This window comes from Lepidochelys kempii, chromosome 18, assembly GCF_965140285.1.
Source record: "Lepidochelys kempii isolate rLepKem1 chromosome 18, rLepKem1.hap1, whole genome shotgun sequence".
In the NCBI taxonomy this organism is placed as follows: Eukaryota; Metazoa; Chordata; order Testudines; family Cheloniidae; genus Lepidochelys; species Lepidochelys kempii.
The window spans coordinates 9372948-9398516 of record NC_136397.1 but is presented as its reverse complement, the minus strand read 5'-3'; the positions used below and the strand labels follow the sequence as shown (position 1 = coordinate 9398516).

General features: G+C 40.2%; 1 protein-coding gene across 3 annotated transcripts in view; it reads left to right on the top strand.

The window, feature by feature from the left end:
* IFFO2 (intermediate filament family orphan 2) overlaps positions 1 to 25569 on the top strand; it is a 53936-nt gene that overhangs the window by 15166 nt on the left and 13201 nt on the right. For 2 of the 3 annotated variants that reach the window (XM_078849379.1, XM_073317115.2), the window contains exons 2-5: positions 16330 to 16390; positions 17218 to 17313; positions 21610 to 21750; positions 23709 to 23851. In XM_078849379.1, the coding sequence (XP_078705505.1) occupies positions 16330 to 16390; positions 17218 to 17313; positions 21610 to 21750; positions 23709 to 23851 (441 nt within the window). The remainder of the gene's footprint in view (positions 1 to 16329; positions 16391 to 17217; positions 17314 to 21609; positions 21751 to 23708; positions 23852 to 25569) is intronic. The other variant, XM_078849380.1, reaches the window with a different exon arrangement.

Below are 25569 nucleotides of genomic sequence, written 5' to 3'. Positions count from 1 at the left end.
GTCATCTAGTCCAACCCCCTGCTCAAAGCAGGACCAGTCCCCAATTTCTGCCCCAGAAAGCTAAATGGCCCCCTCAAGGATTGAACTCACAACCCTGGGTTTAGCAGGCCAATGCTCAAACCACTGAGCTATCCCTCCCACCCCCTGCCCCCAATGCACAATTCAGCTTTATTTCCAAGAAATGCATGAAGCATTTATTGTGTTACTCTTTTCCCCCGTTGCCCCAAACTGAGTAGCAGCTTTAACTGATTGAATAGGATTTATTCCCTGTGCCATGCTTGCGTGGCTTTCCTGCTCATTGGACTTTGATTTGATTTGGGTTTTGGGCGTATGACTCAAAGCATAGCACTCTTTTAATTGTGTGGTGTTCTAAAGAAAAGGGAGGGAGGGAGGTAATTTTCTCAGTCACTGCAGGTCATTAGTTTAGTTTAGTTCTAGTCTAGGCTGGTAGGAGCTGAAAATCTTATCTGATTGTGCTCTACTTAAGAGGACTGCTGAAAGACCGTTTCCTAGTGGGTATCTGCATAATAATGGAAGTGTAGATGTTCAAGTCACAACTTGACAACAAGACACAACCGGACAGTCCTTATGTAAATGAATAAATGGCCACAAATCGGACCTCAGGACTGGTAACATACAAAAGCCAGTAGGGGAACACTTCAGTCTTCCTGGACATTCTGTAACAGATTTAAAGGTAGCTATACTTGAACAAAAAACTTCAGAAACAGACTTCAAAGAGAAACAGCAGAACTAAACTTCATTTGCAAATTTAACACCATTAATTTGGGCTTGAATAGGGACTAGGAGTGGCGGGCTCATTACAAAAGCACCTTTGCCTCTCCTGGAATTGACACCTCCTCCTCTATTATTGGAAGTGGACTACATCCACCCTGATCGAATTGGTCCTGTCAACACTGGTTCTCCACTTGTGAGGTAACTCCCTTTCCTTCATGTGGCATTATATAATGCCTTTATCTGTAATTTTCACTCCATGCATCTGAAGAAGTGGTGTTTTACCCACGAAAGCTTATACCCAAATAAATCTTTTAGTCTTTAAGGTGCCACCAGCCTCCTTGTTGTTCAAGTCACAGTTGGCATTGTTTGTTAATCTTGGTACCCCCAAGGTAGTTCTTGAGCCACAGAAGTTCATCCAATTCCTTACTTCTGAATGGTTCCTGAAGGACTATGGTGACCCTCCCCACTGGAGTTGCATACAGTCCCTGGCCTACATAGATTCATAAACTTAATACAGTATGGTCCTCAAAGACATTGAATGGGATTGGAATATCTGTCACAGTTGCATCTTGTTTGCTGTTTTGTCACTGATAAACTGAGCATGCAAATAGTCACTGTTGGTAACTCATGTAAACAACTTAATTTGTATTCACTTCTAATTTGTTTAAATATTTCAGAAAATTTAAAAATGCTGCTTTTTCCTGCTCTATTCTATTAAGCTGTAGCCCATAGTTTTTCCAGCAATGATGAGGGTGCCGGAGATGAGCTGTCAAAGTGAATCACTTGGCATTACCAGGGCACCATAATAGCATACTGTATTCCACAGTACACACTAATCAAGCAAAAACGACGAGGAGTCCTTGTGGCACCTTAGAGACTAACAAATTTATCTGGGCATAAGCTTTCATGGGCTAAAACCCACTTCATCAGATGCATGGAGTGGAAAATACAGTAGCAGCTTCTTTTCTGCCTATGCTGGGCCTCTAAAAGCTTGTTTCAAGTGACCTTTTCAGTGTAGGAGGTCTTAATTCAGAAATTCTCACGCATTAACACTTGCAGGCAGATTATTTCCATATGTTGGATGCTCCAAGGGATTTCAGATGTTGGGTATTCATCTGCACAAATACTGACTGCAAAATAGTTTGGCAACCCTGGGCTAAATTTCTCATCTTTGAATAATATGAGAGGCCTGGAAATTGTCTGAGCAACATGCACGTGTTCCAAAACACTATACTACTTCTGCTCCTCAGTTTCTCCAAATACTTAATGTTTGTACATGCACACTGTGATATCTATCAAAACATTTAAATTTGATATGAATTCTATTTATTACAATAGGATTATATTGATAGTTTGTTTCGATTACTCAGATTTAACTGCCTTCTTTTCCTTCCCAGAAAATGAAGCTGAACCAGTTTAGTATAAAGGTACATAATTATATTATTCAGAGGTATGGTTGTCCCAAGAGGCTTTGCAGTCCTTATCTAGATACACATCCAGAGTGGCGTCACCATTCTGTTCAGAAAGGAAGATTTGAATACAGATGACGTTTCACTCTCTTCTCCCCCCCCCCCCCTTCTTTGCAAGTGATGTAACTTTACAAATAAACATAAAAATGCATTTCTTCGGAGTCTTTAATGTCTATTTTCTATTTACTTAACCTCTCATTGTATAGCCCCTGTTGAGTTACTTCTGAGACTTTCCCATTTGAAATAATGGCCAAGCCAGTCCATTTAATAAACAGCAGTCCTGTATCTATGTGGTCTTATACTACCACTCCAAGGCCAAAATACTGGAAACTATCTCTCAAGAACACCATTCTCTTGACATACTGAAATATTTCTAAAGCAGCCAGCTGATGGACAAGGAGAAAAATGTATTTTGATACACATTCTATTAAAAGCAGCTGGGTTAGTGTTGCTTCTGCAAGGAGGCACTCTATAAAACATGAGTTAAATATTTAACGTGCATTCTGGATGTTTACAGTAATTTAATCTTCTGCTTTTCAGATTACCAATTACAAACAGAATTATTTTGGCTCATTTTAATCTACAGTTATGACAGTTACAATGCTATAGGAACAATGTAGCATGTATTTTTGCCCCAGGTATATGATAAAGCCTTGATGGTAATTGTTTTACGTAGGGCTCAGAGGGTATAATAGGCAGTTCTTTACACATTTCAGTTTGAAAATGAACATTTTTGGAATGAGAACTTGCCATATAATGAATTTGTAGGAAAGAGAACAGGTTGCTACTTAATTACTAGACCATTTGGGTCTGATGGAGATGACCTTTATCTCAATGCACCAAGTTAGTCCACCTCAGCCCAGATTAACTTGAAGCTGAAAAAGGTGCTCTTGCGCTTTCAGGTTATTCCGGATGAACAAGGATGATGGCCTATCAACCTAATTATAGGGACCATGATTATCTTGTTGATGTTGACTGGCTGAGCTCTTTCCCTGATGAGGGTTACAAATGGCTTCAATTTTCTGTTGGTCAGTCAGTATACTGCAGCACTGAATTCACTACAATGCTTGAGTAGCAGAATTAGTAGAGTGGAAGGAAGGCAGTCCCCAGGTTCTCCTATTACTGAAGAGATTCTGTTGCCCCAGGGTCCATTGGGGGAGAAGGGAAGTACTGGAAACTGGTTTTTAACCATTCTAAATGTGTAATAACTCCATGTTGTTTAGGCTTTGCACATAGTTTAGAGAAGTGTAGGTTTGTTGAAGGGTTCCAAGTACCAGCATAAATATTTTTACAGGAATAAATGAGATACTAAACTGTCCTGAGGAATTGTTGGTGTTGGAACCTCCTGTGTTTTTTTAGCTTAGATATGCAAGAAGTTAGTTAGTTTTCCGTATTTACATAATCCAAAAGATACTTTTCTAAACACTCTGCTGTAAACTCAACTATTTTCTAAAGTGTAGAGTGGAGATTACAATGCTTGCTGCTTGGGTCCTGATCACATTCTAAAACTAGGTCATGTAATCTGTTTTTTCCCCCTGACTTTAGAGGAGTGGAGTGCTCCTAACCTTCTCCCCTCACCCCCCCCCCCCCCAAAAAAAATCCAAAAACAAAAACCACGCTTTTCTAGCTCAAGTTATTTGGATGTTGCTTTCTCTTATTTCCCTAAGAAGGTTAACAAACCCATCTGGATCAATGGCCTGCTCTGGTATTGAAACTCGTATGTTCCCTAAGCACATAAGTAATCTCATCAGGTTTATTTGTATTGTCAATCCTCTGTTTTTGTGACTGTCAGGAAGGATCTTTTATGTCAGAAAGAATCCAGCCAACAGGTCACTATTCACTCAAACGTGAGACACTTCAGTACTATTAGTACTGCTAATAATTCCAGCCTTCCCTTAATGTGCAGGCTGTCAGCGTTACTATTGTGTGCTGAGAAGTAAATACAGCGTCTTACAGAAAGCCGTATCAAGCTATATTACAGAAGAAGGTTTTGCGTGCACAGATCTGCAATGTCTTGCATAGTATTAGCAGACACAAGAGGAAGTGGGGTGGAGGAAATCACATGTAGCTAGTAATTTGACTACTGTACTTAAATGTTCACAGTTATCAGTGATATAGGTTTCAGAGTAACGGCCGTGTTAGTCTGTATTCGCAAAAAGAAAAGGAGGACTTGTGGCACCTTAGAGACTAACCAATTTATTTGAGCATAAGCTTTCGTGAGCTACAGCTCACTTCATCGGATGCATACTGTGGAAACTGCAGCAGACTTTATATACACACAGAGAATATGAAACAATACCTCCTCCCACCCCACTGTCCTGCTGGTAATAGCTTATCTAAAGTGATCATCAAGTTGGGCCATTTCCAGCACAAATCCAGGTTTTCTCACCCTCCGCGCCCCCCCCCCAACTCACTCTCCTGCTGGTGATAGCCCATCCAAAGTGACAACTCTCTACACAGTGTGCATGATAATCAAGGTGGGCCATTTCCTGCACAAATCCAGGTTCTCTTACCCCCTCACCCCCCTCCAAAAACACACACACACAGACTCATTCTCCTGCTGGTAATAGCTCATCCAAAGTGACCACTCTCCCTACAATGTGCATGGTAATCAAGGTGGGCCATGTCCAGTGATATAGTTTCACTACCCACAGTTGGACAGTGTCTCATCACCAGGATTTACACTTTTGATTAATAAACTCTTATTTTACTGACATGAAACAAATAATTTTCATATGAACAGCACGATTGTTTAGGTGCGGAGGAGAATTACTTTAGAGAAAATTGCAGTAGATCTCTTTAAAATAGAGGACCTCCTCCTTCATATTCTGCTGCACTAGTAGTTCTCAGACGTAACTACACTGACATGAACAGATGTCACAGCATTGCATATAACGTTTGCTTAAATGCCGTATACAGAGAAGTCTTGCCATCTGGCCTACTTCAAAAACAAGGGTTGGTGTCTTGGCTTCCCACTGATTTGAGACATGGACAAATATTCCTTAGCATGCTTAAAATGAACTCACCTCTCTTTGTCTCCATTTAGCTACAGAGAATCCTGTGAAATGGTAGGAAGAACGGGAAAGGAAAGAAATTCAATATACTCTGAGTAGCTTTCCCAGACCTGAAGAAGAACTCTGTGTAAGCTTGAAAGCTGGTCTTTTACCAACAGAAGTTAATTCAATAAAAGATATTACTTCATCTACCTTCTTTCTCTACTACACCAGTAAATGAGTCTAGTAAAATCTACTTGCAGAGGTTCTGTGGTCATTCCTATAGAATAGTTAAGAACAATTATTTCCAATACATAAGCTACAAAATTTTGAGAAAATAAAAGCTTTCCTTGCGACCAAGAGTTTGCTTTAAGTCAGTTGGTAGTTGAGACATTTACAGTCATGATCTGAATGCAAGTTGACATAGAATCCCTGAACTAAGTTGCTGTTAGAAAATAAAGGAGACTAGGATCTGTGAATTTGGTCTCCTGCTAAAACTAGAGGTTAGCAATATAGACTGCTTGATGGCTTCATAAGTTATCCATTACTACAGTATGGTCCTCAGCCAACATAAGGGATTGATTTCATGACCTTCATTCTAGATAGCACTATTGTTTCAAATTAAATTGCTATTGCGTTTGTCTCCTGCTGTGAGAATCTATCATAGATGCTAACAATCATGACTTTGTTGGTAAATTAAGACTTTTCAGTTCTCTCAGCTGACTTTGTCACAAAGTTGAGTATAACTTGTCTTATTTCGTTACAGATATCAGTCTTAAACTTGAACGATGTAAACTCCTTTTCAGCAAGCTCTCTCTCCACTGCTTTTTCTTTAAAAAAAAAAATTGTCAAAAAGATTGCAGAGACCCTGTAGCACATACAACAAACAGGCTGTCCTACATTATGCCAAAAAGCCTTCTTGAGTAAGCAGTTGCATCTTAAATGACTGGATTCACTTCCCTCTTGTGCTGGAAGAATCCAGGTTTGTTTCTGTATGGGAAGATTATCTATATATTCTATATAAGATTATATATATTTATATCATCTATATATTAGATAGATATATAATCTTCTTACTATATGTTCCATTCCATGCATCCGATGAAGTGGGCTGCAGCCCACGAAAGCTTATGCTCTAATAAATTTATTAGGTCTCTAAGGTGCCACAAGTACTCCTGTTCGTTTTGCAGATACAGACTAACACGGCTGCTACTCTGAAATCTATCAATAAAATCACTTTGGTTTATTAAGTATAAAAAGTAGGATTTAAATGGTTTCAAGTAATAAACTGAACAAAGTAAGTCACCAAGCAAAATAAAGCAAAACATGCAAGTCTAAGCCTAATACATTAAGAAGTTGATTACAGGTAATATCTCACCCTCAGAGATGTTCCAATAAGCTTCTTTCACGGACTAGACTCCTTCCTCGTGTGGGCCCAATCCTTTCCCCGGTACAGTCTTTGTTAGTTCCAGCAGACATCTCAGGTGGTAAGCAGGGGGTTTCTTATGACTGGCAGCCCCTTTTGTCCTGCTCCACCCCCTTTTATAGCTTAGGCACAAGGCAGAAATCTTTTTGTCTCTCTGGGTCCCCACCCCTCCTTCTGAATGGAAAAGTACCAGATTTAAGATGGATTCCAGTATCGTGTCATGGTCATGTATCACTGTAAGACCCCCCTAGTCTCCATTCTTCCTGGGTTGGCCCACAGGTACACAGGAAGGCTTGCAGGTAAATTAAGCATTTACAACCAATTGTCCTAGTCAATGGGAGCCATCAAGATTCTAAACCACCATTAATGGCCCACACTTTGCATAATTACAATAGGACTTCAGTTATACTTCATATTTCTAGCTTCAGATACCACAATGATATATGCATACAAATAGGAGGAACATATTCAGTAGCTTATAACCTTTCTTATGATACCTTACAAGAGACCTTTTGCATAAAGCTGTGAGTGTGGGACAAGCTTTACTCAGAGATTTTCCCTGACTACACTTCAGCGAATCCACACAGGGGACAGACCCTATGAAGTAGCAAGCCACCGATCACTTCATTCAAGAATGCTGTGCTGTTATGTTAGAGGGAGGCTTCATGGAATCAGACATTCAAATAAAATTGGCTCAGTGTAAAATGTATTAATCAGATAGCATTAATTTGTATTTCAGTAAGAAACCAGGGCTCTTGGGCCTGAAATTGGTCTCTTTGAGATAAATCTGAAGAATCCCTATACAGTACAGCAGATAATATATAATCCCTACACATTAATGCTTCCCTAGCTTGTTCACAAATCCCAGCTCTTCTCCCACATCCCAATGTAATCGGAGTACTGACTGTGTGCTCCGTACTGTACAGAATGTGGAATGGGTCAGTTTCCTGTTCTGAGGATCTTACAGAGTAGGGGTTTAATAACAGACAGTGCTCTGAGGTGTAATATTACTAAACAATCTTATTTTAACAAAATACATAACAAAAGACTTAGTGTGGCTTTGTAATCAACAAATACGTATTTTGTTTTGACAAAATGCATCTTTTGTTGCAACATCCTTGAGTCCTCTATATTGTTTGACTTGCTAATTCAGACTTTTCTGCAATGTATGTCCCTAGTCACTGCAATGAATTGGTGGGATTCTGGTGTTCATCTTGTAGACAGGTTCTTCCCCTGACCTGCCTACAAATATGGGTCCAGTATGGGGCAGGATTTGTGTTACAAGGGAACTAGGATGCTGCAAACTCTTAAGGGTGTGTGTGTGTGTGTGTGTATGAAAAGGATTTATACACTTCCACATTAGAAAATTTGACCAAGAGATCTTGATCTTTCCACGTGCTAAAGTACATTCTCCTCATAAGCAGGGGCATCCTCTGTCAGAAGTAGTATCATCGATGGTCTTTCTCTGACCAAACATGAGATTTGAAACTGGATTCTTTGTATGGCAGCATAAGTGCTACTCCTGGGGCAATATGGCAATTAGAATGAAATCAGTGTGTCATACCCACAATTATAAACCTTGGTGGCGATATCTAGATGTCACTGGATAGATGTGGGGAGACTAGATTAATGGGCATGTTACTACAGACCTAAACAGAAAACGAGCATGAGATTGCTATGAGTAATCTCAAACAATTAAATTGGTTGGGCTTGAACATGCTAAACATCAAATCTCATGCCAACATTAGTGAATGGTGGGGCACGCCCTGCCCGTCAGAGTTCACCTAAACAAAATATGGGCGTCAAAAGCCATCAAACCACAAAAGAACAAGTGATGTTGCCACAAGAGAGCAAAAAATGTCTCTCTAACCTGTGATTGCAGAACACAAGCCCTTTTGGGTAACACCTAAGGTATAATTAACTGAGCCTGGCATAGAATGCACATATTTTCCCATCTGTGTCCTTACAGGTAGGACACATCACAGAGAATGCATCTTAGATGCTTCACATATAAAGGATGAGCAGTACTAGGTGTGTCTCACATGCCCAAATGAAATATTGACATCTTTGAGTCTGGTTTTTTTCTGTGTTTTTGTATGCTTCCTGTCCTGTGAAATGGTTTGACACTTGAACACTTAAGTTAGGGTTAACAGGCTTTTGCAGCTAGTATTTCCATTGGTAGCATATTGATAGTGTTCAGTTGAACTTGTGCTTCGAAGAGAGTTCTTTTGTGTGATCCCATGTACCCTGACAACAAGGAGGCTTGCTTGAGCTTGATTATTGCTATGCTTTCAGTCTGGTACCCCATAGAGATGGAAGTACAGAGGGAAAACCTCAACAGTACCATAAGAAGAGTTTCTTGTCTTCACAACATCCTACAGCAGTGTTTCTTTGCTACATTTTTTCATATCTAAGAAATATTTTTTTCGTTGAAATTCTTTTGACAAAATAGGAATCCTCATTTAATGGTGAATGAGGAGTACTTTATCTTTTTTGTCAGTAAAGGAGTTGATAATGTGGTTCAGACATAACTTTTGGCTTATCAATGTGCTGAGCTCTTTTGACAATGTGGCTCTAAATGGCAGTTTCCCCCACCACTCAGAATCCTACCTAAACTTTATATGCTCATACTGGTAAAGAGATGGTTCAAGATCATGTTGCTTAGCCTTGGTGATCCAGGGAGGGGGAAGCTGGTTTAGCTGTGAATTGTCTGTCGATAAGGATTCAGTATGGATGTCTGGTTAGTTCCAATGAAAGTTATGAATAGTGGAAGCCTAGAGCAATTTACACCTGGGTACTATCAGATTTCCTTGTAATCTCCACCTGTTTTCTTTTGAACAGGGGCTCATCTAAGTGTTGATCTCTGTGTACTGTTCCATTTTCTAAGGAAACATGGGTGTTTGAAATGTGATTCAGCTGTACTACAAAAGCAGTACTTGTGGCACCTTAGAGACTAACCAATTTATTTGGGCATAAGCTTTCATGAGCTACAGCTCACTTCATCAGATGCATTCAGTGGACTGTAGCTCACAAAAGCTTATGCTCAAATAAATTGGTTAGTCTCTAAGGTGCCACAAGTACTCTTTTTCTTTTTGTGAATACAGACTAACACGGCTGCTACTCTAAAACCTACAAAAGCAGTGTTAATCCTTGCAAGGCTATTCGGCATCCTACTATCTTGTTAGTTCAATGTCTCATGCTCTAGCTACTCCCTCTCTTAAAAGGCACACAGTTCTTCACTTTGTGCCAAGCTATGTAAAATGCTTATTCCTAATCACATGATTGCAGAGGCAGTTTGAGGCCTGAAACTGCAGTGATTGAATACATTTGGAATGTAATGTCACATCTGGAAAAAGGGAAATGTATCCTTAGTTTTATCTTGACTAGACCTTCATGTTCTAATAACTGTAATATAAGCCTGTAAATCTGTGAATTTAGAAGGTAGTCATAACATTTTAAATGTCTGCCCTCAGTAGAGTGGAGGGGAAGAGTATAGTCAGTACTGAAATTGCCCTTTCTGAATTTTATTTTTAAAAAAAATCCTAGTAAGCTTGGAGTAGGCTAGCAATAGCCTTTTCTCCATATGTACATTCAGGTTAGCAACATTTGCCTCTCCAGCTCTGAAAGCCACTTTGGCTGCAGCTGGAAATCATAGCTATTTCTGGGCTCAACATCAAATTCCTATATCTGAGACTAGTAGAAGCAGCTGTCTAGTTAATATCCTGCAGCACAAATATGAGGACCGCTGTTTTCAGCCTGGTAGCCTGTACAGTCACTTCCCTTCTGTGCGTTATTGTTCTGGTAATTCCTGTCACCTCTCTTTCTTCAGAGCAGCAAACATCACTGCTCCAATGGGAAGAGCTGATCTGGTTTCCCACTGTAGTCCTGCCAGGAAACTACAGGCTCTCATTTATGCTGCAGGGGTGATGCTGATTAAGCAGGCTGGCTTTCTCTCCCTCCTTGGGAGGAGAGGGAAGGAAGCGACATATGTATTGAAGTGCTACAGAAGCATCTTCATAGATCTCTCACAGCAGCACCACTTACATGTGGAGCCTATAAGGTTGCTTAGAAGCAGAGGATTTTTAAGGGCATCTGAAACATGCTGTGGTTTACTTGCAGTTCAGCTCTTGTGTTGGAAGAGAGTAACTGAGTGGGCAGAAATTGGCTAGCCTAAAATTCTGTAGTACTGCTTAGTACATGTTTCATATATCTGTGCCAATGCACAGTAGTTCGCATACCCTTGGGAAGGTGCTGTCTTTTTCTTTGCTTATTGCAATACTCAAATGTACAGTAGCAGCAATTGCCCAAGGCCCTTTAAAATACTTGTGTTACTGCAAATACAGGATGATTGTTTTCTGACACTATCTATTCTCTAACTTGCTTGGAGGCATTAAGGGACGATTTAATCTTCAATTCAGTCCTCCATTCTTCCCTTCCCCCCTCCTTCCATTTTCCCCCCTCATCCCCCAAAAAACAAGTCTCCAGAGGTTTGTGTTAAGAGTGGTGGGGAAAATGAAGACTTTTTTCCCCCCAGATGTCAACTCAGTGACTTCATTTTTCCAGGTGTTACATGAGGCTAGTCAGCCTGGCAGTAAGGAATACATTCTGAAACTGAGAACAAGTTGACTTTACTGATCAGTGATTTATGGTGGGGACCCTGATTTATCATCAGTCTAATGTAATTCCTGGCTTACTTTCAGAAGAAAACTTAACTTAAAAATTATCATATTTAAAAGGCCCAGATCTCTGTTTCTGTTGGAGAAATGGATAAAATTATGTTCTCAGCATATATTTAATCTATTATTTAAAAGATGGCACCCTTCTTCCACTCTCCACAAAAATTATCTTGGGTTTCTACTTAAAGGAACCGGGGCTGTGTGCTTCCTTTATATGAAATGCAGTTAAATTATGGCATAAGGATGGAAAAACTAATCCAGTGGAACTGCAGTGGAATGATGGCAACAAAAATGATTAGGGGTCTGGAACACATGACTTATGAGGAGAGACTGAGGGAGCTGGGATTGTTTAACCTGCAGAAGAGAAGAATGAGGGGGGATTTGATAGCTGCTTTCAACTACCTGAAAGGGGGTTCCAAAGAGGATGGCTCTAGACTGTTCTCAATGGTAGCAGATGACAGAACGAGGAGTAATGGTCTCAAGTTGCAGTGGGGGAGGTTTAGATTGGATATTAGGAAAAACTTTTTCACTAAGAGGGCGGTGAAACACTGGAATACGTTACCTAGGGAGGTGGTAGAATCTCCTTCCTTAGAGGTTTTTAAGGTCAGGCTTGACAAAGCCCTGGCTGGGATGATTTAACTGGGAATTGGTCCTGCTTCGAGCAGGGGGTTGGACTAGATGACCTTCTGGGGTCCCTTCCAACCCTGATATTCTATGATTCTATGATGGAAGTTAATACTGTTACCCCATAGGCTGTGCATAGATTCTGAATGACGATTTTGACAGTTTTCCAGAGTGACTGAAGTGTTTGGGATGGAAGCTGAAGCATTTTGCTTGCTTTTGGCTTACAACTAGTAAAATATATATATAGATGTAATATTTAGTAAAAATAATTTTCCCGCAGAGCTGTGTTGTGTTTGGGCATGGATGCAAATAATGGGTTAAATCTCTTCACCTAAATATAATTAGTATTCACAATTTGAACAGCGCACTGCAGTTTTCCTAATATCTAGTTACGCTATCTTGCATTTACAACTGACAGCAATGCAGTATGAATGACTAAAACCATATGACCCATCCTCAATGTAGCAGAAGGGGACCATATTGCATGAGGTGAATTTAATATTAAGTAGTCCGTTACAGTCCAGAAGGTGAGATGACCAAATGAGGTTTGAAAAATAACAATGCTACTTGTACATGTGACTAGCAGCCTAAATGCAGATAGGACATTGGAAATGAAAGCTAAAATATTTGTGGCAAATACAAATTCCAGCCTAAATATTTTAGTCTGTTTGGCAGTAAATCATTGGCAGAGAAAAGACACTGGTAATATCTTTCTGTACCACTTTAGCGTTCAGTGACATATTGGAGAGTTGACATAATGTTACCATGCCAAGTACTTCTGCCCTGCAGTGGCAGGGGAAGAGTAAATGCGGTCAGCCTGTCATTGTAATACACTAGTGCGGGGCTTAGTCAATGCTGCTGCTACTGTATTAGGATATGATAAATTCAGGTGCCGCTGGTCATGGATTAAGACCGAGAACTGCAGCACACCCACAGCTGCCTTTGTTCTTCCCTGCTGAAATGATCCTTTGGCATTCAACTGCATTTGAAATGCAAACCTATTGCAGTCTGTGAGGGGGTGTGTTGGGGCTTATGATATAGTATGTGAATTCAGAATTGTTTAATGTGATACAAACATCCCATAAAATCCAGTCACCTTACCAGGTTTCTCTTGTAAACTTGAAAATATGGTGAAATTATTCCTATTGGAAGACTTAACACTGTGCTGGGAAGATTATGAAATTGAGCCAGAAAATGCACACTCGCTCTCCTTTCAACATTCTTAATCATATCATATTTGGATTAAAATATATATTTTTGGGGGGTAGATGGCCATATCCATGACTTGCATCTTCTAATTTAGCTGTAAAACTATTTGTCTGAGTGTGAACAAAAATAACTTTCCTTGCGTACCTTGTTATAATTAGAGACTACAGGAGTGTTTTTAATTGTCATTTGGTAGACAGTATTTACTGGATTAGTGCAAGCAAATTTCTTAATGGCAGAGATCAGTCATACTCTTAACTAGGCTTTCAAATTCCCAGGCTCTGTCGGGGGATTCGTTAAGTGAAAGGTCTGCGCAGATTTTGTGACCTGCTGCATTCCAAAGGTTTACATAACGGAAACTTTCTGTTGCATGTTTAGCTGTCTGAGTCAGTGGACCCTGGTTCCTTTTAACTGCTGGTGCCAGAAGCCAAGCTTCTGTTAAACTATAAAAAGAAGCTTTATTCTTAATGGGAGAATCCCTTGTTGCCTGATGAAGCTACTGTTTTTTGGGGCTCAATTGGCTTTAGTGAGCTGGGAATGCTTCAGACAGGTTTTCCAGAGATAAAGCTTTGGCTTTTACTAAACTGGAGTGAATGAGTGTGTCCTGTAGGAAAGATTCTCTTCAAGAATAGTTGCACAAGCTTGGCCCAAGAAAGGTAATAGACAACAATTCTGTGAATGTTAAAATCCACTGAAGAAACCTTGTTGCCATCCTCCCCCAAAACTTACCTTGCATAATTCTACAATACTTTGTTCACCACATATAGCTTTCCATGTGTGAAGGGAAGATGGCTGCCAGATATTTTCACACTAATCCAATGATGGATTCATAATTCAACAATGTTAAACTAAAGTGTCAATTATAAATCTATTACTTTGGCATATATTCTTAAAGGGGCACTGTCTTTAATAATTTTTTAAAATGCCATAATATTTATAAATAGCACATCAGATTAGGATTTATCATACAGCATTTGAAAGTTTACTAGGTACTCTGTTTAAAAATAAATTCTTAATTAAAAAAGACTGTTCGAAGAGCTTAATGTAACAACATTTAATAAAACTGATTTTAAAAAAAGTTATTTTTACTCTCATCTCTCTGTGATTGATGGAAATATAATCAGTGTTAATTTCAATTCCTGATTCTCCTAGTTATATTGCAAGGAAGGTGTAGCAAATCATGCAATACTGCAGATATGCATTATGGGTTTTTGTGGAAAAGATGGGATTCTGTTTCTGGACTGATGGGTGTTGGTCACTGATGGAGCAACTGTTTCTCCTGGCCTGTGTTTCTGTCAGTATTAGACCGGACTTGATTGTTGGCAACCTGGAAGAAAGAACACAAAACCATGCAGTTAGGTCATGAAACCTTAAGACTTAAGAAAACTGGGGAGGGGGAGGATAATTCAGAGTGATTTGAATAGAATAGGAACACTATGTAGAGGAGTGGCAAGGATAAATGAGAGAACCTGGAATTTCTGAGGGTAAGCCAATTGGTGGAGTACTTACCACCAATACCCTACTTCTGCTATATGATAAACATGGGAAAACTATTGGTGGCCATCAAGAATGATACAGGGGCTTAAAGGAGAATAATCTTAATCAAAAGAGATGGAAGATGAGGGGAAATCTTGGAAAAGAAATGAAGGGAACATTGAAATCCAAAACACTCAAATGAGAGACAGATGCTAAAACGCTATCTAGCTCAGTTCATACCTCCTTTGGTTTATGGTGGACATCAGCTCAAAGGACAGTGAATATTAAGCTAGCACCAATAAACATTTTAAAAAGAAATGAAACAGCCCCACAAGATTTTCTTCAAAAAACTGCTAATGGAAAGGATTGGATCCGGACCTGATGACAGACCTCTTGGCATCCTTCCTTTCTTCTATTTCAGTGGTTGTGCTCTATTTTTTCATGCTGACCTCCCTTGCTTCTCATGTTTAATTATTTTTGTGAGACATGTCAGCAAACAGCAGTATTTTCAGATATATGAACTGCTGCTTTTATTGAACAGGCCTGAAGTTTGACAGATCAGATATATAAATGTACATGAAGAAATATTTATTTTGTATATATTTACACTCAATATCACTCATCCTAAATTGGTCCTATTCACTGGCATTAATGTATATTTTTAAAACATTGGCTAGTAAGAGGTAGCTTAAGCAGCTTAGTCTATTTTTGCCTAAGTTGGTTCCACGATTTTAGCATTTGCCACATGTGGCAATGTTGTTAAATAGTCTTCATCTTCTCTTCTCTTTCCTCTCCTGGTGGTCCAAATGTCCTGTTGTTGCTTACCAGCTCCCCATTTCCTGTCCTTGGGAACTAGAGTTTTGAGTCATAAGCATGAGGCTCACTGATGAGATGGAATGTGTAAAAATCATTCAGGACTGTCCTTCCTTAAGATGCAGTGCTTTTAGAAATAGTGTGTGTGCCCTGCAGTCCGAGACCGATGGAAAGTTTTACCCTCCCTTAATGCCATCTTGGTTCCCACTATGTGCCTCTTACAAAGAATCATAGACTATCAGGATTGGAAGGGACCTCACGAGGCCATCTAGTCCAACCCCCTGCTCAAAGCAGGACCAATCCCCAATTTTTCCCCCAGATCCCTAAATGGCCCCCTCAAGGATTGAACTCACAACCCTGGGTTTAGCAGGCCAAAGCTCAAACCACTGAGCTATCCCTCCCCTCCTTGTTACTATCACATGCATGTCATGCATTCATACAGCATTCAAGGATACCCATGCAGGATAGATACTCTGCTTGGAACTGTACTTCTCTGATACAACTGGAATAAATATAGGCTTTTGAAGATATTGTCATGAAGAAAGCTTATCACTAGTCCCTGAAGTTTATAGGGCTAAATACCAGAAGTAGCAAATTTGCTGACTTGTCCAGATTTTCAACCTATTGCTGTTGCAGTGTCCTATTTTTATACATGTCCGCATGCTACAGTTGAAGAATGAAAATAGTGTTAGTGGATAAACGAATTAAACTCTAATTGCTACTTTGAAAATTGTCAGTTTGAGTATGTGTGTGCACATGTGGCTGAGACTGAGGGAGGCTTTCCACTGGACACCTACAATAACTATCTAATCTTTTTATTACAAGAGGTAAGGTAAGATCTTTGTGGCTGGAATAAACTCAACCAGAAATGTTGTTCTAATCTCTACCTGCAAATCTTTTTTTTCTTTCAGATGGGAGGAGGAACTGGCAAAGCGAATGGGTCTGGAGTCTATTGTAGAAACCATGCAAGAGGTGGGTTTTGAGTGGGATCTTGGCTTTCCTAGTACTGACCACCATTCCTCCAACTCTTGAGCTAAAATACTTCATAGTATAGGTTTTTCCCCTTTCATGTGGTCATTTAAAATTAATATTTTGTCTGGATTAATTACTCTTTGATCCTAAGAGTCTTGAGCCCTTGTAGTTGTGGCAGCTGAATTACCTCCTGCTGGATAGAGCTGTTAATATTCGAAACCTTAGGTTGCTTGATGCTGAATTTTGATTGAAGCAGGAGGAGTGCCTTGATTCACCTAGTTCAATCTGCAAGGAATGCATCTTTATTCTTCAGTATGCAATAAATGGGATGTTAATCCTGTATCAGTTCTTTTGCAGAAAGCAATCTCTTAACTTAATGAAGGTAAAGGGGCGCTTCTTTGGAGTGTTCAGCTACAGTAGTCCAAGCCATTAGCCTCTCATCATCATGAGAACCCTTCTTAATAGAACAAAACCAATCCCTGAATTTGGGTTCTCTTAACATCGGAAGTTCCTAGTGTTCAGATTGAAGTAGGGGAAAATATGCTGATACGATGCAACCCCTGGACCACACTCCATCTAAATATTCTCCTCTTCTTCACTCCCACTATGCTCTTGGTTGAGCAGCAAGGTAGGCTGGTCCGGAAACTCACCCATGCTCCCTCCACCACTTGCATTTGTAGCAGTGGGACTATTGAGGTTGGTGCAGGTGGTACGGGCAGGCTTTCAAGAGCCGATATTGCCTTCCAGCTATTTTCCACCTTTGTGAAGCGTAGCAGTTAACTAATGCTTTCAGATATTTAGCTATTTCCTTATTTCCTCTCTCATAGGAGGCCCAAGAAGCTGAAGCTGTCCAGGAAGAGTTAAATGAAAAGATTGAGCGGCTGAAAGCAGAGCTTGTTGTCTTTAAGGGTCTGATGAGTGATGTAAGTACCCTGGGAAGTAGAGTGGCCCATCCCCACCTGCTTTTGTGAAATCTCTCTGTCATGCAAATGGCTTCATTCATAAAAAGGTTATGGTCTTAATGAGTGCTGCTTTGTAGTTAATATTATGGCTGCCTTTATGATCTAATGCATCAGACAGATCACTCTCTCCCCCCCTGCCCCCACCTCCCCGCGCTTCCTGTCTGGTCTGTGTAGAGATGCATTAAACTTGCTGCTTAGCCCATAACCCTGACTTCCCATTCCCTTCTCGCCAGCTAGCAACGACCTCATTCAAACTTGCAGCCTTTGAAATGATGCATTGGAGAATCCACATGCTATTAGGGTAAAAGTTCAGCCATTATGCAGCCATTGGTACTCTTATAATAAAGGGTGATTTTGATTTGAGTCATACAAGCGTTATTGTCAGAAAAAAAAAATCTAAAACAGCTCTCCCAATTCTACCTTTGTGAAAGGCTCTTATCAAGAATATCCCAGTTTATCTGTGTCATTGGTTCCAGGATATGGCTTTGTCTGCAGTGCTGCTGTCTCCTTTTAGAAAACTTATGAACTGTGTATATCTCTGGAGTTCTTCCATTGTCCTCTTTGAGTCTATAATTTTCCCCAAAGCTGTGGGATCTGGTAATGTCATAACTGGCAGTTAGTTTTGAGAACTTTATCTTACAGTCTGGCTATAGTCATAGCATATTATCTGACTGTCAGTGTGTAGCGCTAGTATGCAAATATAGGTGAGAGGAAAATGTGTAAGTAAGATGAAAGAGCAGGATTTTAAGGTTCACCTGACTTCTCTTTTACTGAAGAGGTGCTGATGCCAGCAGTGTAGCTAAGATAATTCATGATGCATATCTAGTCTGTAATTTTATAAGAATTTTATCCCTCCCCCCCCCCCCCCCCCTTGGTCTGATGCAAACTTGCAGAACCTGCTCCCTGAAATCGCATCCATTCTCTCAGGGCTGGTAGGCCTACTCCTAAAAAATTCAGCAGTTCACTGACCCCCCTCTTTGGGTGGTTCATCAAAAAGAGAAATACTTGCTGGGTTAAATACAGTCTGAAGGAGAGCAATTTAGAGAGGCAAGGTAGGTGAGGTAATATCTTTTATTGGCCCAACTTCTGTTGGTGGAAGAGACAAGCTTACACCAGAGCTCTTCTTCAGGTCTGGGAAAGTTACTCGGAATGTGAGCTATTTGTTAGAGCTGCATCCTTACTACAACATCCTGTTGTATTTGAAGTACAAGTGCTTCCTCCAGCCTTTCTGAGCTCTGCAAGGTGGAGTTAAACAAAGTGGTAGAGAAGGCCACAAAGCTGTGTGGAAAGCCATAACTGTGTTTGCATAGTTACCCAATGATATTCAGGACAAAAAAAGGCTAACTAAATGATTTGCAGGTTGTTTTTTGTCCTGTTGACAAACTGAATAGATATAAATACTTTTTATCAAAACTTTTGTCAAATGTTTTCATGTTTGTGTAGACTTTTTTTTTCTGAATAGAAACATTTTGATTAAAAAAAAATCTTCTCTAGTCTACTTCAGTTTCATGTGGAGAAAGATTACTCTGGATGGAGGAAATTAAAAACAAAACAAACCTTTCTGATTTATTTCAGAGTAACAGCCGTGTTAGTCTGTATTCGCAAAAAGAAAAGGAGTACTTGTGGCACCTTAGAGACTAACCAATTTATTAGAGCATAAGCTTTCGTGAGCTACAGCTCACTTCATCAGATGCATATCGTGGAAACTGCAGCAGACTTTATATATACAGAGAGAATATGAACCAATACCTCCTCCCACCCCACTGTCCTGCTGGTAATAGCTTATCTAAAGTGATCATCAGGTGGGCCATTTCCAGCACAAATCCAGGTTTTCTCACCCTCCACCCCCCCACACAAATTCACTCTCCTGCTGGTGATAGCCCATCCAAAGTGACAACTCTTTACACAATGTGCATGACAATCAAGTTGGGCTATTTCCTGCACAAATCCAGGTTTTCTCACATCCCCCCCACCCCCATACACACACAAACTCACTCTCCTGCTGGTAATAGCTCATCCAAACTGACCACTCTTCAAGTTTAAATCCAAGTTAAACCAGAACATCAGGAGGGGGGTAGGAAAAAACAAGAGGAAACAGGCTACCCTGCATAATGACTTAGCCACTCCAAGTCTCTATTTAAGCCTAAATTAATAGTATCCAATTTGCAAATGAATTCCAATTCAGCAGTTTCTCGCTGGAGTCTGGATTTGAAGTTTTTTTGTTTTAAGATAGCGACCTTCATGTCTGTGATTGCGTGACCAGAGAGATTGAAGTGTTCTCCGACTGGTTTATGAATGTTATAATTCTTGACATCTGATTTGTGTCCATTTATTCTTTTACGTAGAGACTGTCCAGTTTGACCAATGTACATGGCAGAGGGGCATTGCTGGCACATGATGGCATATATCACATTGGTGGATGTGCAGGTGAACGAGCCTCTGATAGTGTGGCTGATGTGATTAGGCCCTGTGATGGTGTCCCCTGAATAGATATGTGGCCAATTGTGCCCACATATCTATTCAGGGGACACCATCACAGGGCCTAATCACATCAGCCACACTATCAGAGGCTCGTTCACCTGCACATCCACCAATGTGATATATGCCATCATGTGCCAGCAATGCCCCTCTGCCGTGTACATTGGTCAAACTGGACAGTCTCTACGTAAGAGTAAATGGACACAAATCAGATGTCAAGAATTATAACATTCATAAACCAGTCGGAGAACACTTCAATCTCTCTGGTCACGCGATTACAGACATGAAAGTCGCTATTTTACAACAAAAAAACTTCAAATCCAGACTCCAGCGAGAAACTGCTGAATTGGAATTCATTTGCAAATTGGATACTATTAATTTAGGCTTAAATAGAGACTTGGAGTGGCTAAGTCATTATGCAGGGTAGCCTGTTTCCTCTTGTTTTTTTCCTACCCCCCTCCTGATGTTCTGGTTTAACTTGGATTTAAACTTGAAGAGTGGTCAGTTTGGATGAGCTATTACCAGCAGGAGAGTGAGTTTGTGTGTGTATGGGGGTGGGGGGGATGTGAGAAAACCTGGATTTGTGCAGGAAATAGCCCAACTTGATTGTCATGCACATTGTGTAAAGAGTTGTCACTTTGGATGGGCTATCACCAGCAGGAGAGTGAATTTGTGTGGGGGGGTGGAGGGTGAGAAAACCTGGATTTGTGCTGGAAATGGCCCACCTGATGATCACTTTAGATAAGCTATTACCAGCAGGACAGTGGGGTGGGAGGAGGTATTGGTTCATATTCTCTCTGTATATATAAAGTCTGCTGCAGTTTCCACGATATGCATCTGATGAAGTGAGCTGTAGCTCACGAAAGCTTATGCTCTAATAAATTGGTTAGTCTCTAAGGTGCCACAAGTACTCCTTTTCTTTCTGATTTAGTTAGCAAAAGCATTTCCACTTTGAAAGTAGTGCTTACAGAGTAATACACATCTGACTGGTGTTTTCCCAAATACTATGTGAAAGCAGGCTATGACTTGCATTCAGGTCAGTCCTTCCCAACAAAGCAAAGTTGTTGTTTTTTTTTTTTTTTTAGTCCAGAAACTCTACAGTTGTAAATGGAGAAAATCTCCGCACAATCATGCAGCGACATTGCCAATGGGGAAGGAGGAGCAGCTACTTACAAATAATATATATAACTTCTGTCTAATGTGCAGCACGATATGATGCAGTGGCAGTTCTTACTTTTGCTCTGTACCAAACTCACATGGACTTCTATAGACCTAGCCCTGTTTTAACTTTTTGTGTGTTTGTGAGATATATATGAAGTTGGTGCACAATTTTTTCGGAGCAGAATCTGACTAACTTTTCTTTACAGTGAAGTGCTAACTTCCTATCTGAAGTGGGCAAAAGTGATGAAGTATCATCAAATCTCTCATCTTGTTCTTTGCTTGCTTAACAGGTTTACATCTTTTCCTCCCCCATTTTATAGTTTCACTGAATCCATAAGAGGTGACTTTTGCTAGGTCTAGGAGTCACTTGTTCCCATAGCAAAGAATCTCAGTAGCTAGTTTTCATTCTCAAACACTTGCATTTGTTGGAATCAGATTTGAAAGTGTTAATTCCAGTAGTTGTCTAATCTAGACTATCCTTGTTTTGCCTTTCCCTGGAGAACAGGCGCAATGTGGTGTAAGAATGGTGTGCTCTGGGTTTATAGAGGTACAGTGCATATCCCTTCACTCCTGAACTGTGTAACAATAGAAGATAATCCACTACTGTCCTTCCTGCAGCCCATGACAGACCTGGACACAAAGATCCAAGAAAAGGCCATGAAGGTGGACATGGACATCTGCCGTCGAATCGATATTACAGCCAAGCTGTGCGATGTAGCACAGCAGCGCAACTCTGAAGATGTTTCCAAGATATTCCAGGTGATTAGGCCCTGAATTTTCTCTAGGGCAGGACAAGATGATGGCAGTATGAGGGAGGGAAAAGAGAGGGAATGTTGGGGAGTTTAGTTCATGCTCAAACTTCATCCAACATTCTCAACTTCTTTTGAAATTTCTCCCCAGTAGACTTCTTTTCATCCTGAATCTGTCTCCAATTGTAACAATGATCCACATAATCTGCTGCAGTATTAAGACTTGAGAGTTTATAGAAAACCTTCCAAAGAGAGCTCAGAATGTCCTTTGAAAAATACTATTAAAGTTTGGTGGTAGTTTACAAGTAACTGTACAAAAAAGCATCCTGGGATTCTATGTTCACCTAAATGGTTCCATCAGATTTGCTCCCTTCACAAGTAAGAGGATTTAACTTCATGCACTGTACTTGCATCCTGTGATCTCCAAGTTGAGCCCTTATTTTTGGCTCATACACCATGAAGAGAAATAAATAAATTTCTGACACTGATGGTTAGTTAACTACAATTACTTTGATATGTGAGGGCAAATAGAATACAGTTTACTTTCCCATAGCTATATTGGCTGTGCAGTACTAACCGGGGAAAACTAGTAACTTATTTTGCTCCAAAAGTAAGCCGTTATAGCTCAAAATAGACACACAACAGAGCTATGGAGTGATCAAGTGCCTTTAGCACAGTCAATTTTTGATCATAACTGCATTTTAAATTGATCATTGGCCCTTGCAACTTACCTCAACTTTCCATCTTCAAATAAATAGATCTGACTTTTTTAATCTTTCCAGTACAGTAGCTGCTAAGGGCTGCACTGTACAAACACAGGTTTTTTATTAAAACGTCCTTGCCCTTCTCTTGAGCCTTTCACATGGATGTCTTAAATGTGGTGAACAGTAAACTCTCCTCCATTCCAAATCAACTTTTTAATCTTATAAAATGCTTAGCTAAGGTAAACATGAGTTTTTTCATTAGCGCTTTTTTTTTTTTTGGTAATCTGGACAGAAATTGATTCAAATTACCTACTTGATAGGGGGAGAGAATTGCAGCTCCCCTGTGTTCAACAGTATTCCATTTTTCTAAAGAGAGATCTTGACTTTTAACTTTGATAAGTGGTAAAACTGTGCTATTGTTCTAAATTGAGTACACAGTTTTGATCAAGTATGCAGTGGTTAAAATCATCAGCGCAAAGGGCAACACCAGTCCTGAATGGTTCAGTTAGCAAATTAGTGAAAATTAAAGAGATTTGGCATTTATTGTGTGCTTTAAACATGTTAGCGACTGCATCACACCATCTGTAAATACTCATGAATATTTGTGCCTAAGTCCCACTGGACAAAAGAATGATCCTTCACTTTTCAGAGTTAGCTTTTGGTTCTCTTTGCACATCTATCAACTGCATTTATTTGGGTTTGTTCAGTTCAGTTCTCACATCTCTTGTACTGTCAAACTGATGACTAGCAATCTGTGCCTGTGACAGTGGGGTGGGAATAGCAATGGAATCAAGATTACCTTTAAAAGAGTGTTGTGTACTTTCTGTGAGTGTTCAGTTCTGAGAGGACCAGTCTTGTGATGGTAGTGGCAAGAGAGGGAGAGTACTGTTATTTCTCTCAAGCCTGCTGCCTGGACATTCTTGCCAGCTTCTGCTTGGTCCCTGTATCGTTCTAGCCTTCGCATGCTTTTCTGTAGCCCATATAATGTTGCCAGTGAGTACATCCTGTATGTAGAGCTCTGGCAGTCTGCAGCTTGCTTTGCTCTGTGCCATTTTGAACTGCTTCCTTTTGCTCTACGTTCACTACTTCCTAATAGATCTGATTCCTGTCCTTAATGCGTGCAGTCACTCACGCACCTGAATCACTGGGTACTGATGAACCATTATCTTCCACCTAACCTAACACCTCTCCTTTCTTCTCTCTGCACCCTTCAGTGCAGCACCTCAGTTGAGCCTTCCAGTCACTGCCCTTCTCTCCAATTAAGGTTGCTTCCAAAAAGAAAGAACGCAAGCTAACATCTGACGATGACCTCTCTGAGCAGGATGGAGACAACAGCAGATTATCAGATGATGAAGTCAGCTGTTCTCTGAACATCACAGATGAAATGAAGCGAATGTTTAATCAGCTGTGAGTATTCTGTAGAGTATGAGGTCTTTATTGTGGGACTTTCAGATCAACTGAGACTCCAAATTCAGATTTTTGGTGTTGTCACAATCCAAGACCCCAGTGTGTTTCCACAAACTTTCTAAATGTCCAGTAAAAATAGTTTTTTCACCAAATATTCAGCATTAATTGAACTCAGACTGCAGAATTTTAGTACCGCATAAGACTCGGAGTGAAATTTAGATATAAACAAAAGTGTAACTGAACAGTTAATTTTCACTGTCCACACCGAGTAGAATGCAGAAAGCAAGTAGCAATAAATAGTGAAATTAGACTTCTAAACTTTTATTTAATAATCACCCTGCTTGTAGCTGACGTGTATGATGCTCAAGAATGAAACTCCGCTCTTATTTATATGGTCTGGCATAAAGGTTTCCAGAGTTGTGAGATTTTTTTTCCTGCATCTGCCTCTTTGTCCGAGTAGAGTTTGAGAATGTGAGATTTGAGTAGATATAATTGTTTTTCCTTAACTTCTTTGCTAAAAGCTCAGTTCATAATATGAATACAGAATTTCTGCAGGACGGTTTGGAATTAACTTTAGCCAACTGTCATGGCGATTCTGTCTAGGAACTCCAACACCAGAATACCTGAATGCATCCGATGAAGTGAGCTGTAGCTCATGAAAGCTTATGCTCAAATAAATTTGTTAGTCTCTAAGGAGCCACAAGTATTCCTTTTCTTTTTACCAGAATACCTAGTTATGGATGTTAAGGACACTAATGCTGGAACAGTCTTGCTCAGGACTGGTATTCTTGTGGATTAGAATTAGTAGGGCAAATTCCTGCTTTAACTCCTCCCCCGCATCCTCCCCAAAAGTTGGGGTGGTGGTAGCAGAACTATAGCAGCCTATCAAAAACTCCAGAACATCTTGCTGGTGCAGGACAGGATAGTTCAGGAAGGTTGGAGGCTACGAGCTCTGGAATGCTCCTTACTGCCTCTCTAGAAAGGATTGGCATGTGCTTCTCTAGCATCTGCCCCCAACTGTGGCAAGCATGCTCTGGGGGCTTTGAACACCAGCAGGTGCACAAGCTCTGCCCTTTCCTGAAGTTGAAATACTGAGTGTGCCCTGCCTGTCTCCTGAATGAATACATTGGGAAAGTGGGAGGCTCTCTGTGCTTTCCCGCACAACATAGGACAAGATATGGTACTAGATAGTAAATTTTCACAATCTCTAGAGTTCAGGCTCATTGCTTTCTGCCCTGGTTGGCTGCTATCAAAATAGTCACTATAAGGCTTTTCAAGCCTTACATAATGGGAACTCCCTGAGCTGGAGAGCTGTAGATGGCTCCCTTGTTAATGCCACTCCAAATGTGGATCTTAGGTGCTCACTATCACATCCCTCTGGCCCTCTTCTCCTTGTCAAAGTTCAGCCAGCTGCAGTTATTTCATAGTGTAATAGAAATGCATTTTAGGTTTCTTTACTACTCCTTCGTTGCTGAAATTCAGTGTGCTTAACTGCAAACCAACAGTGGAGTTTTGTGGAGTTTTTAGTAGTAATTAGCATTTACGGTATTATACTGAAAACATGATACAAACACTAATTCCAACACTAGTTTAAAAAACAAGGAACTTAAGATTTGGTTTGTATGGTGAAGTCCTCTTAATACTCTGTCTCTAATACTCTCCTAATTAGCAAATAAATCTTCCAGGTCTACAACACACACACACCTTATAAAACTTTC